Source organism: Aethalodelphis obliquidens, unplaced genomic scaffold (genome assembly GCF_003676395.1).
Source record: "Aethalodelphis obliquidens isolate GAN/ISIS:26980383/991018 unplaced genomic scaffold, ASM367639v1 scaffold56, whole genome shotgun sequence".
NCBI lineage: Eukaryota > Metazoa > Chordata > Mammalia > Artiodactyla > Delphinidae > Aethalodelphis > Aethalodelphis obliquidens.
Window position 1 is genome coordinate 11350729 of NW_020838000.1, and position 13422 is coordinate 11364150.

Genomic DNA, 13422 nt, shown 5'->3' on the forward strand with positions numbered 1-13422 from the left:
AAAAAGTGTGCCACAATGAACATTAGGGTGCATGTATCTTTTTGAATTATGCCTGATTTATGCCCAGGAGTGGGATTTCAGGATCATATGGCAACTGTATTTTTAGTTTCTGTGGAGCCTCCACACTGTTCTCCATAGTGGCTGCACCAGTTTACATGTCCACCAACAGTGTAGGAGGGTTCCCTTTTCTCCACACCCTCTCCAGCATTTGTTATTTGTAGACATTTTAATGATGGTCATTCTGACCAGTGTCAGGTGATACCTTATTGTAGTTTTGATTTGCATTTCTCTAATAATTAGCAATGTTGAACATCTTTTCATGTGCCTGTTGGCCATCTGTATGTCTTCTTTGGAGAAATGTCTATTTAGGTCTTCTGCCCATTTCCTGATTGGGTTGTTTGTTTCTTTGTTATTGAGTTGTATGAGCTGTTGATATATTTTGGAAATTAAGCCCTTGTCAGTAACATCATTTGCAAATATTTTCTCCCAGTCCGTAGGTTTTCTTCTCATTTTGTCAATAGTTTCCTTTGCTGTGCAAAAGCTTATAAGTTTGATTAGGTCCCATTTGTTTACTTTTGCTTTTATTTCTATCGCCTTGGGAGCTGACCTAAGAAAGCATTGGTATGGTTAAATCTCATGTAATCTTGGGGGGAAACTGAGCTAGCTCATTTGTCTGAGCTACAGAGCTTAGTAATGTTCATAATTCTAAAGCATATTATTATTAGAAGCCCGTGTTTAATCAAAAATTTGTATTAGATGATGCTCTTTTGTCCAATTTCATAAAATTGGCCAGATCATATTCAGACTGACCACACAGCTGGTCCATATAGAAAGTGAAACATTCTGTTCTGTACAATGTGCTGCTATATGATTTTTTTATGTCATCTCTTCAATTAAATAGTGCAGAGTTGGACTATAGTAAGAAGTGTATACACCCAGTGAAAGAAAATTTTAGACTTTACCTTCCTTTTCCTTCCTCACTTTTCTCATGAAAATACAATTCTTTAATATTGTAATTTAGGTATACCTGCCTGGAAAACTTAACAAATATTTAAATCTAAGGGTAAAACAGAAGACATAAGAAAATAATCTTTGGCTTTGGTATGTGGGGGAGAGAAATATTTATTCATGTAAGTTTTAGTGCTATCAGTTATAAAGTAAATTCTAAGCCCATCTTTTTCACTCTGTTAGCCTATAAGCTCTGTGAGTGTAGGAACTGCTTGTTTAAAAAGCTTCTGATGTATCTGGAATGATGCTGTGTCCCTGTTGGTGATCTCAAATTACTTATTGATTGATGAAGGTCATCTAATCTGCTATCAGCCAAACAGCCAGGCAGCTGGCTCTCATCAGGACTGGATAATTGCCATTCTCTCTCCATTTACTAGAGCTTTGACGAGTTGACTGGCTCAATTGATCGTCCAGGCATCATGGCTGCTCTGTTTGTGGTCCTAACTACCCAAGATAGAAAGCTTTCAGTTTGGCCTGCCAAGGATAACATCCCATAATGTGTGCCTGTTTTCAATGAGTTCCTGCTGGAACATTTGTATAAATATTGAGAAAAACTCAAGATTACAGGATTTTCTGAAAACCAGAAAAGTAGGAATGAGCAAATGAGGTTAGAAGGCGGCCAAGGACCCAGGAGGAGAAAGAGAGGGTGGGCGGCAGGTACAGTCCTCAGCGCTGTTCAGGGTCCTCTTGTTCTTGTGGTGGAACCCGTTACAGACCTTTGCCTTCAGTATTACTCAGCCACAAAAAAGAATAAAATAATGCCATTTGCAGCAACATGGATGGACCTAGAGATTTTCATACTAAGTGAAGTACGTCAGAAAGAGAAGACAAATATCATATGATATCACTTATATGTGGAATCTTAAAAAAAATGATATAAATGAATTTAGTTACATTTGACCCACAGATATAGAAAAAAAACTTATGGCTACCAAAGGAGAAAGGTGGGGGACGGACAAATTAAGAGTTTGGGATTAACACATACACACTATTATATATAGAATAGATAACCAACAAAGACCTACTGTATAGCACAAAGAACTCTACTCAATATTTTGTAATAATCTATAAGGGAAAAGAATCTGAAAAACAATAGATATATATGTATATATAACTGAATCACTTTGCTGTACACCTGAAACTAACACACCATTGTAAATCAACTATACTTCAATAAAAACAAAGAAAACAAAAAAATCTTTGCCTTCTCCCAAGGGCTGGGGAGAGTAAAATTTACCAACCCTCAAGTACAAACTTGCCGAGGCCTCAAGAAAGAAGACCAGAAGTTAAGAGAAAGATGGTAGTAGCAAGAAAGAAATACCTAAACACAAGTCATGTCACCCTTGCTTCCCTGGGCTCTGCCTTCCATCATGAGCTCTCACTTCAACCCCACACACTCATCTTAGGTCTTCTCTCTCCTCTGATAATGCAAAGCATGGGAGGAAAAGAAAACATTTGTAAACCATTTATAATTTAGCCTATTTCTGCTTTCAAATGAGTTGACCTTCTCGTCACCTTTTTGGGGGGTGACCTGGTGTATTACACACAAATTACATTTTTAAGGAAAAAATTTCAAAGCCTATCAATTTTTCTCTTTATTCTCTATTTTTTAGGGAGTTCCTGGATTTGACAATAGCATAGAAGGACCCAATGGCTTGAAAGGGGAACACGGAAGACAGGTAACTGTGTGGGCTTTTGGAAGTAAACATGTGATGATGTGACAACTGTGGGGCTCAGAGTTTTAGTGGTAGAATACGAAAGGCATATAAAGAATTTGGAATCAGAGTGAATATACTTAATACAGAAAAACTATTTTTAGGAGCAGAATGATCTTTTATTCCTCTTTTTCTACTACCCTGGGATTTAAGACACATTCTCTTCTTCTGAATTTGGGGTGACTTTCTTCACCAAGCCATACCACTGAGGTCTCAATTTATGAATGCGAACATCTAAACTCAAACTGTAAGGTAGCTGATAGAAAGCACTAGCAAAAAAGTTTTTGGCCTTCCCAGGATCCAGAGGACACATAGCCTAAAAAGATGTCATGTTATACATAGCACATGATAAAAAAAGAACAAGATCAGGACTTCCCTGGTGGTACAATAGATAAGAATCCACCCGCCAATGCAGGGGACACAGGTTCGATCCCTGGCCTGGGAAGATCCCACATGCCGCGAAGCAACCAAGTTGTGTGCCACAACTACTGAGCCTGCACTCTAGACCCCGCGAGCCACAAGTACTGAAGCCTGAAAGCCACAAGTACTGAAGCCCGTGTGCCTAGAGCCCATGCTCCACAACAAGAGAAGCCACCACAAGGAGAAGCCTGTGCACCGCAACAAAGAGTAGCCCCCCTTGCCACAACTAGAGAAAGCGCACGTGAAGCAACAAAGACCCAACACAGCCAAAAATAAATAAAATTAAATCTTTAAAAAAAAAGAACAAGAACAAGGTCTGGTAGATCTATTAATCTCATGAAATATGAGATTTTTCAGAATTAAAAAAAATAATTATCTGGAAAATGTGTGTCTCTGGATCTTCTTGGTAAGGAAGTTCTTTGATGACTCCACCTGTGGGAGAGGTCTGATATGGTAGAAAGATCTTTGCTTTGGGAAAAGGCCTAGGTCATATTTCATGCTCTGTTCCTTACCAGCTCTGTGACCTCAAGGTACTCTCTGTAAACCTCAATTTTCTCATCTTCAAAATAGGACAAATAACTTACTTTTGAAGGGGATGGTGGGAATTCGATGACAGACCCTGCTACATCATAAACCTTCAGTAAATGTTACCTGCCATTTTTATTAAGGGATAAATGTAAGTCTTGTTATAGACTCATAGTCATTCCCCCCTTTTCTACCTTGGGAAGACTTGTGTGTATTGTGAGATTTTACTCACGTTAGGGTGTTAATCTACAAAGTTTAGCCAGACAGAGCAAGGAGTCCAAAGGTAGAAATCCAAACGAGTTGTAGCCATCCCTGACACACGGATGCTTCAATTATCCACTCTGTGGCAACACAGTAGGGACAGTTTGATTTGAATACTCTAACTTATAGCCCAAACACAAGTTAGACAGTGGTGATGAACAGATGAAGTCATACCCACAGAGAGATATGATTTGTGACCAGTGGATTAAGGCCACATCCCATAGGGAGGATAACTCTAATTGGTGTGTCCCCATCTACCCTCCCAGGAGCACAACAAGCCAATGTTGGAGCACACATGTCAATGTTGTGTCATTATTGTCATACATCTGTCTGTTCCTTTGACAGGGAAGAAGAGGCTGGCCAGGCCCCCCTGGAACCCCAGGCTCCAGAAGAAAGACAGTAAGAACCCCCATAGACAAGTCAGCCCACTGCAGAGGAGCCTGTATTGGGATGAAATGGCTGATGGTGGGAGTGGGCAGGATGGTTCCGCTGGGACTCACTACCTTAGGGAAATTGACTTGGGACAGAGCTGGCAAAGGACTCCGGAAGGGCCCTGAAGCTCAGGCAGGAAGGTGCTGGCTGCAGGGGAAGTTACCAATCAGAGGAAAGAGCTGGGCAAAGAGAACACAAGAGCAGTCGACTAGGGGAAGAGTGGTCAAAGTTTAGCCTATTCACTAGGCCAGCTGAGGCTTAAAGTCCAAGACTCCATTCCTCTGCCCAGTTTTATGACTGCTTAGAACAGTCAGTCCTGGTGTGAGTCCTCTGTTCTTACTTCCATTTTCTCTGACTCGCAAAGAAGAGTGTGTTCCAAGATATAAAAATAGTTTCTTGGGTGGACTACAATATATGGTTATGTGAGCTCCTGCTCAGAAAATAGAATGCATAATAAATGCAATATATTAAACTGGTTTTTATTTGTGCTAAATTTTAAAATATATATATTTTACTGAGATATAATTGATAGATAATATTGTATTAGTTTCAGATGTACAACATAATGATTCCATATATGTATATATTAAAGATGACCACCATTCAGCTAGTAAGTCTAATTAACATCCATCACCACACGTTATTATGAATTTTTTTTCTTGTGATGAAAACCTTTTAAGATCTACTCTCTTAGCAACTTTTAAATATACAATATAGTATTATTAACTATAGTTGCCATGCTGTATATTCCATCCCATGACCATTTATTTTATAACTGGAAGTTTATACCTTTTGACCCCTTCCACCCATTTCACCCCCACCCCCATCCCTCACCTCTGACAACCACTAATCTAGTCTCTGTATCTATGAGTTTGATTTTTGGGGTTTTTTGGGTTTTTTAAGATTCCACATATAAGTGAGCTCATAGGGTATTTGTCCTTCTCTGACTTATTTCACTTAGCATAATGCCTTCAAGGTCCATCTATGTTGTCACAAATGGCAAGATTTCCATCTTTTTAATGGCTGAATAATATTCCATTGTGTGTGTGTGTATCACATTTTCTTTATTCATTCATACATCAGTGGAGACCTAGGTTGCTCCCATGTCTTGGCTATTGTAAATAATGCTGCAATGAACATGGGGATATATATTTTTGAGTTAGTGTTTTTGTTTCTTTGGATAAATACCCAGAAATGGAATTTCTGGATGATATGGTAGTTCTGTGTTTAAATTTTTTGAGGAACCTCCATACTGCTAAAAAGATTATATGTAATGTATGCCTATAAAAATATATCTGAGAGCAAAATTAAGTCACTTGCTTATGAAACCTTTTGGGGTCTTTTTCATTTGTTGTTATTTTTTTCACTAAGTACTTTTTTTTAAGATGTTGGGGGTAGGAGTTTATTAATTAATTTATTTATTTTTGCTGTGTTGGGTCTTTGTTTCTGTGTGAGGGCTTTCTCTAGTTGTGGCAAGTGGGGGTCACTCTTCATCGCGGTGCGCGGACCTCTTACTATCACGGCCTCTCTTGTTGTGGAGCACAGGCTCCAGACGCACAGGCTCAGCAGTTGTGGCTCATGGGCCTAGTTGCTCCGCGGCATGTGGGATCCTCCCAGACCAGGGCTCAAACCCGTGTCCCCTGCATTAGCAGGCAGATTCTCAACCACTGCGCCACCAGGGAAGCCCCCACTAAGTACTTTTTTAAAAAGATTCTGTGCTTGACTTCTTGGGAAAGGACTGAAATTATAAAACAAAATCTTTATCCATTAAGAAGAGATAACTTTAATAAAATATACTTAAATGCCTGCATTGGGTTCTAAATTAGACCTGTCTCTTCTCATTGTGCAACATTTTCTTTCCATTCTTTATTTAGTTATCCAGCCTTTTCCAACTTCCTCCACCACTCCCAAAATATATATATATATATATATATATATATATATAAAATGTTTTAAAATTGAGCACAAATAAAGAGTAGTTTAATACATTTCCTTTATTATGCATTGTATTTTCAAAGCAGAAGTTCATAGAACCAGCTATATTATACTCCATCGGGAAAATATTTTTATGTCTTGGAACACATTCTTCTTTGCAAGGCACAGAAAATGGAAATAAGAACAGGGATTATGTTTAAAATGTGTAGAATTTAATTGTTGGGAAAGCTCTTTTTAATGCATCTAAAGATTTAAAAAATACATTTGCTATTTATTTTACTTTCTGAAAGGGTGTAGCCAGTTTACATACCCCAGGAAAATATTTTGAACTTAAGGAATATCATCCAAAAAATCCTGGCATGGGAGATGTACTTTTCTTGTTTCATAGAGGTTATAATCTCCCTACAGGCTAAGGCAGTGACACCATGTATTATTTAAATCACACAACTCCTGAGAAATATGGCCCCTTCTTGGGTTATAGATTCAGCAGTGTCATTGAGTAAAAATAAATTCCAGCTAAAGATGGCACAGTCAAGGGTTTTTTTAATACTGTTCCCCTTCTGTGCAACTCACCAAAAACAACAAAAGAAATTTAAAATAAATTAACAAAGAATGACTACAGCTTCAAGCCACGCATGGTGACGGTATTAGCCAACTATTTTATTTTATTTTATTTTTTAGAGGTTTTATTTTACTTTATTTTACTGAAATATAGTTGACTTACAATGTTATGTTAATTTCTGCTGTACAGCAAAGTGATTCAGTTATACACATATGCACATTCTTTTTCATATTCTTTTCCATTATGGTTTATTACAGGATATTGGATATAGTCCCCTGTGCTATACATTAGCACCTTGTTGTTTACCCATTCTATATATAATAGTTTGCATCTGCTAACCCCAAATTCCCAATCCATTCCTTCCCCACCCACCCTCCCACTTAGCAATCACAAGTCTATTCTCTATGTCTGAGTCTGTTTCTGTTTCATAGATAAGTTCATTTATGTCCTATTTTAGATTCTACATATAAGTGATACCCTATGGTATTTTTCTCTTTCTGATTTACTTTACTTAATATGATAATCTCTAGGTCCATCCATGTAGCTGCAAATGGCATTACTTCATTCTTTTTTATGGCTGAGTAATATTCCATTGTACATATATACAACATCTTCTTTATCCATTCATCTGTCGATGGATGTTTAGGTTGCTTCCATGTCTTGGCTATTATGAATGGTGCTGCTATGAACATAGAGGTGCATGTGTCTTTTCTTTTGTCTGGATATATGCCCAGGAGTGAGATTGCTGGATCATATATGGCAACTGTATTTCTAATTTTCTGAAGAACCTCCATACTGTTCTCCATAGTGGCTGCACCAACTTACATTCCCACCAACAGTGTAGGAGGGTTCCCTTTTCTCCACACCCTCTTTAGCATTAGTTATTTGTAGACTTTTTAATGATGGCCATTCTGACCTGTGTGAGGTGATACATCATTGTAGTTTTGATTGACTTTCTCTAATGATTAGTGTTGTTGAACATCTTTTCATGTTTGGCCAACTGTTTTAAAATCTGGATCCTAATAAGGCAGGCTTTGGAAGCTGACGCATACCAACTCAAACCTGAATCAGGGATCAGATGTATCTAAAAATAGCTGCTCTAGTCCTGAAAAAGCTGATGAACAAAATCCAGGGGTACTGTAGATTTTGAGAAGATATGGGAATATACTGATACAAATACGGTTTAGCAGAGGAGGCAGAAATAATGAGAAACTGAAGACTGTTCCATTTTTAAAATTACAACTTAGTAGCCTAGGCCAGGGAGGCTGCAAAGACAGAAGAAACAGTAACGGTTACAACTCAAAGAAACTTTGACTTAAGGGGCTTTGTGTGAGTTCATGTCTCTTAAAGGCCAAAATTTGAAGGAAGAGGTAGCCATAAGTAAAAGAAATAATTCACAATGACAAAGTGTTTGAAACAACATATCTGTATCAAGTTTACTGTCACAAGTCCGGCTACACCCCATACAGTTATTCAGTAAATGGGTAGCCCTATTCAAAAGTGACTAATAATCAGAAATATTAATAGGCTTTATTATGAATTAATTGGATGATTATTAATCAGGACCTATGCATAGAAATTGCAAGAGAAGAGGAGGAAAACTACATGAGCAAAGGACAGATAAACCCTCATTAGAAGAGGAAGTATTCAATGATAAAGAAGAATAACTCTGGCAAATAGTTCTCCAAAAAAATTAAGACAAATGATTGCTCTAAGAGTCTAAAGATCTGACAAGACAATAGAAAGTGAAGAAAGCAAACTGGTAGTGCTTGGGGAGCAATGGAAAAGGAAATACATGTAGAACTATGATATATTAGAAGCAACAAAAAATTAGAACAAGGATGACTGAAAATATATCCAGGCATATGGTAATCAGGAAGCCACAAAAGCAGTGCTAGAGATGGAATACTGACAATGGAGAGCCAATAAATGTACAATTTGTGTTATTAAACACACCAAATGTAATGTAAAAAATTTCAAAAATGTAATAAAAGATAACTTCTTGAAACAAAGACTCAAATATGCAGAAGGAAAAGGCATACTCTGACTCAGCGAAAAACACTGATACAAAAATATCAACACTGAGCCACATTGCAGTGAAATTCCCAAACTTATTATGGAAAAGAAGAATCAAGAATTTCCAAGCAATAAAGATAGAAAATTCAGTCTGTCTTCAGCCTTCTCAACATTCAGGGCCAATAGGGAGCAGTACAATGGCTACAGAGTTCTGATGGAAATAAAGTGGTCTAAGATCTTTATACCTACCTAAGATGTCCTTTAAGCATATAAGTAATCAATATGATCAAGCCTTCAAAAACTCAAGCAATATAACCCCCATGATCCTTTGTGTAGAAATAAGACTAAACCATAGAAATAATGATTACAGGAAAAAATGTAAATGTTATACATTTGACCATCTAAAAACCATCTGCAAATAGAAAAGTGGGAAAAGGTATGGGGAAAGTTCCAAAATACTATGTCCTCATCTTTCATTGCAGGGAGTCAATGTCTAAACATCATCATAAGCTAAAATATGTATCACAAACATACCCTAACCTCCTAATTTTTAATTTTTTTTTAATAATCATTCTCTCCTCTTTGAGAATTATATATCTCTTACTGTCAAGAAATATTACCACCTCACATTTCCAATTTTTTTTTTCTTTTATTAAATACAAGTGAAAGACACAGAGAACAAACGTTTATTGATAGTGTTTCAAACACTGTGACAGTGAACCAGAGAAAGATTTTGGATGTAAAAACAAGTTCCACATCCCTTACTTTGCCTGAACATAGGGTTGCATTCGGTTTCTCCTACCACAACTGGATGTATCCACCTAAAGCCCAAGTCTAAGCACATATACTTCCTGCTCCAAGAAGCCCCGTGGTTTCTGTTAAATGGAGTATGAACCCTTCAGCTTACTATTTTCAGCCTAGTAACCCTGTTACTCCCCTTTTCTCTCACCTTTGACCCAGACTATCAAACACTCTTCCTAGTTTCCAGCCTCTGCTTCATTACTTAGGCTGTAGTCTCTGTTAGAAAGACTTCTTTCATTCTCTACCTGTAAAACTCCTACACATCCTGTGAAACCCATCTCAAAAATCTCTTTCTCTAGGAAGATTTTCCTGAAATGACCAAGTGGATATGATTGCTTTTTTTGAAACCCATATTTCTTTGTTTTTTAATTTATTTTATTGAAGTATAGTTGATTTACAATGTTATGTTAATTTCTGCTGTGCAGAAAAGTGATTCAGATATATATACATATATGTGTATATATATATATACATATATATATATATATATATACATATATATATGGTCTTTTTCCTTATGGTTTATAACAGGATATTGAATATAGTTCCCCATGCTATACAGTAGGACCTTGTTGTCTATCAATTCGATATATAATAGTTTGCGTCTGCTAATCCCAAACTTCCAATCCATCCTTCCTCCACCTGCCCTCCCTCTTGGCAACCACAAGTCTGTTCTCTATGTCTGTGAGTCTGCTTGTTTCATAGATATGTTCATTTGTCTCCAATTTTAGATTCCACATGTGATATCATATGGTATTTGTCTTTCTCTTTCTGACTTACTTGACTTAATATGATAATATCTAGGTCCATCCATGTTGCTGAAAATGGCATTATTTCATTCTTTTTTATGGCTGAGTAATATTCCATCGTATATATGTGCCACAGCTTCTTTATCCATTCATCTGTTGATAGACATTTAGGTTGCTTCCATGTCTTGGCTATTATGAACATTACTGCTATGAACTTAGGGGTGCATGTATCTTTTTGAATTATAGTTTTGTCTGGATATATGCCCAGGAGTGTGATTGCTGGATCATATGACAACTCTATTTTTAGTTTTTTGAGAAACCTCTCCATAGGGGCTGCACCAACTTACATTCCCACCAACAGTGTAGGATGGTACCCTTTTCTCCACACCCTCTCCAGCATTTGTTATTTGTAGATTTTTTAATGATGGCCTTTCTGACCAGTGTTAGGTGGTACCTCATTTTAATTTCGATTTGCTAATTATTTGAATTCTCTAATAATTAGCAATGTTGAGCATCTTTTCATGTGCCTGTTGGCCATCTGGATGTCTTCTTTAGAGAAATGTCTATTTCGATCTTCTGCCCTTTTTTCGATTGGGAGAAACCCATAATTCTGTCTTCCACTTTCTTATGCTGTTTGACATATTCTGCCTCATAAATATTTGTAATATTTATCTCCTACCCACTAACCCAGAGAGTGAGGGTCCTCTGAGGTCAAGAACTGTGTGTCATATTTATGCTCCTATGGTTCCCATCCTATATGCTTTGTAGATAGTAGATCTTAGGTATATATTTCTCTGAATGAAACTGCAGTGAATTGAACTAGAAAAGGTAAACCCTTGTGTAAAAAGAGTAGAGAGAGCTGCTCTTCATCTCTCTGATAAGGAGGTTTAGACTTTCATCTCAAGATAACTCTTCAGGTTTTAAAGAAATAGGCCTCCAACTATTTCCCCAAACACATAGTCTATTTCCGAAATAACAATAGATTTTGACTGAAATATGATTAGAAGAATTTAAAGTCTGCAATACTGACCTCACATAGAAATTTGACCTGAATATCTCAAATTTCCATCAAGAAAATGTTGTCTGATATTTATTGAATTTTGTAAATCCTGGATGTTATAACCTTATTGAGAGATCCTAAGTTAGACAATAAAATATCTTTGTCTCGTGATTCCCAGATTTATGAAATATTGATCTAGAATATACTCAGACCTTAACCTTATATATGAGAGTAGTAGGAAAAATCCATTTTTTTGATTGAATATTTTATTAACATATTGAATTGAGTAACTCTTGATTGCTTAAGATGATTCTTTCATTTTTGACAGGTAAGCATATTTGGCTTCTTGAAGGGGAGGGGGATAAAATTAGTTTGGCTATCATTAGCTTCTGAAATTAATCTATAATAAAGTTCATAAAGTTAATTCTCCCAGTGTTTCCTCTGGCTTCCTGCCTTTTGACCACTTCTACTCCTGATTTCTGGCTTACTTGGTAGTACTTTGGAAAAATGAAAAGTACAATTCAAATCAGCCAATTTTGGTGCTTGTGACAAATTCTAGTAGTAGTTTAGTGGAGGATAAATTATTGACCACAGTCTATTCTCACAAGTATTTATAGATTTACATTATCTATAGTTTTAATTACCTATTGCCTGAGGATAGAAATTCAGAGTTGGCAACAGTTTGCTTTCATGGTGAAGTGGATAATTTAAAGCAGTATGTGGGAATTTTTCTTTTAATGTCAGTGAATTAAGGTGTCCATTACTAATTTAAATTAAACATAAAAAAGCATTTTTTCAGAGTTAAAGATGTCTACCTTTTTTTTCCCTATTGTAGGCAGTTCATGGCCAGAGGGGACATACAGGCCCACAGGTACAGTGATTTTTTTTTTTTTTCTTAACTGTAAATGATAAATATTCTGTGTCTAGTCAAGGAGCCTGAATAGACTCTGGAAAGTCTCTTCCAAGCCTAAATTTCTTTTGCTTTTTGATAATAATGGTTGTGGAATGAAATTTTGGAAAACTTTTAGGCTACAATTTAAAGAATTCAAACCTTAAAAGAAAATTAAAATTTGAGCACTTTAATTAAAAACTCTAAAAATTAAAGTTAAGAGACAATACTTGGCCCAATTATCATTAAATTTAACTTTGTCTGGATTTCAAGTATTGATACAAACTCTAGTAATTCAGTGAGTGATCTTTCTTGTAGATTTTTGTTCAGTTAACTCTGAACCTTACTTATAATTTGCACAAACCCCTTTTTAACTGAGAGTACAGTAAAACCTTAATACAAATTAGATAATCTGAAGGTTTTGTTCAAAATTTGACCATACCAACTGTCATATCATATCCCCTTTGTACATATTGGTGATAAATGTATCATGAATAAATAATTAATAAATAAATACATGAAACTGCAATATTTTTGAAAGAGCAGTGACTAAGATTTTACAAAATTGAGGAACCACACATCTTCAGCTTGAAAATACGATGAGGATAAATAACAAATTCACTCACAATCACATCATGGTAAAACTCCAGAATGTTAAGAAAACATCTTAAACACTACCAGAGAGAAAAGACACTTTTACCCGTGAGAGGAATAACCAATTAGATTGCAGCAGGCTTCTGTTCAACAATAAAACATACCAAAAACAACAAAGTAATGTTTTGCAGGTGCAGAAGAAAAATAACTGTTAACCTAGAATTTTATACCTAGTTAAACTATGAATGAATGTAAAACAGACATTTTCAGATAGACAAAGACTAAGAATTTACCATCCACAGATGTTACACACACACACACACACACACACACACACACATACACACACACTTGCACACAGTTTTTTTTAAGGTTAGACTGCAACAAAATGGAGAGTGGATCCAGAAAAATGGCGTGAAATGAATGAAATGAGATTGGGAAGAGAAAGTGTTGAGAAATTTCCTCTTTATGGTTTCTAGGAAAAGCATCAGTGAGGGACATTTAATCTCATCTAG

At 36.3% G+C, this 13422-nt stretch overlaps 1 protein-coding gene across 1 annotated transcript in view; it reads left to right on the top strand.

The window, feature by feature from the left end:
• LOC113609402 (collagen alpha-6(VI) chain) overlaps positions 1-13422 on the top strand; it is a 110059-nt gene that overhangs the window by 38246 nt on the left and 58391 nt on the right. The window contains exons 18-20 of the mRNA XM_027086597.1: positions 2622-2687; positions 4275-4328; positions 12260-12295. Coding sequence (XP_026942398.1) covers positions 2622-2687; positions 4275-4328; positions 12260-12295 — 156 coding nt within the window. The remainder of the gene's footprint in view (positions 1-2621; positions 2688-4274; positions 4329-12259; positions 12296-13422) is intronic.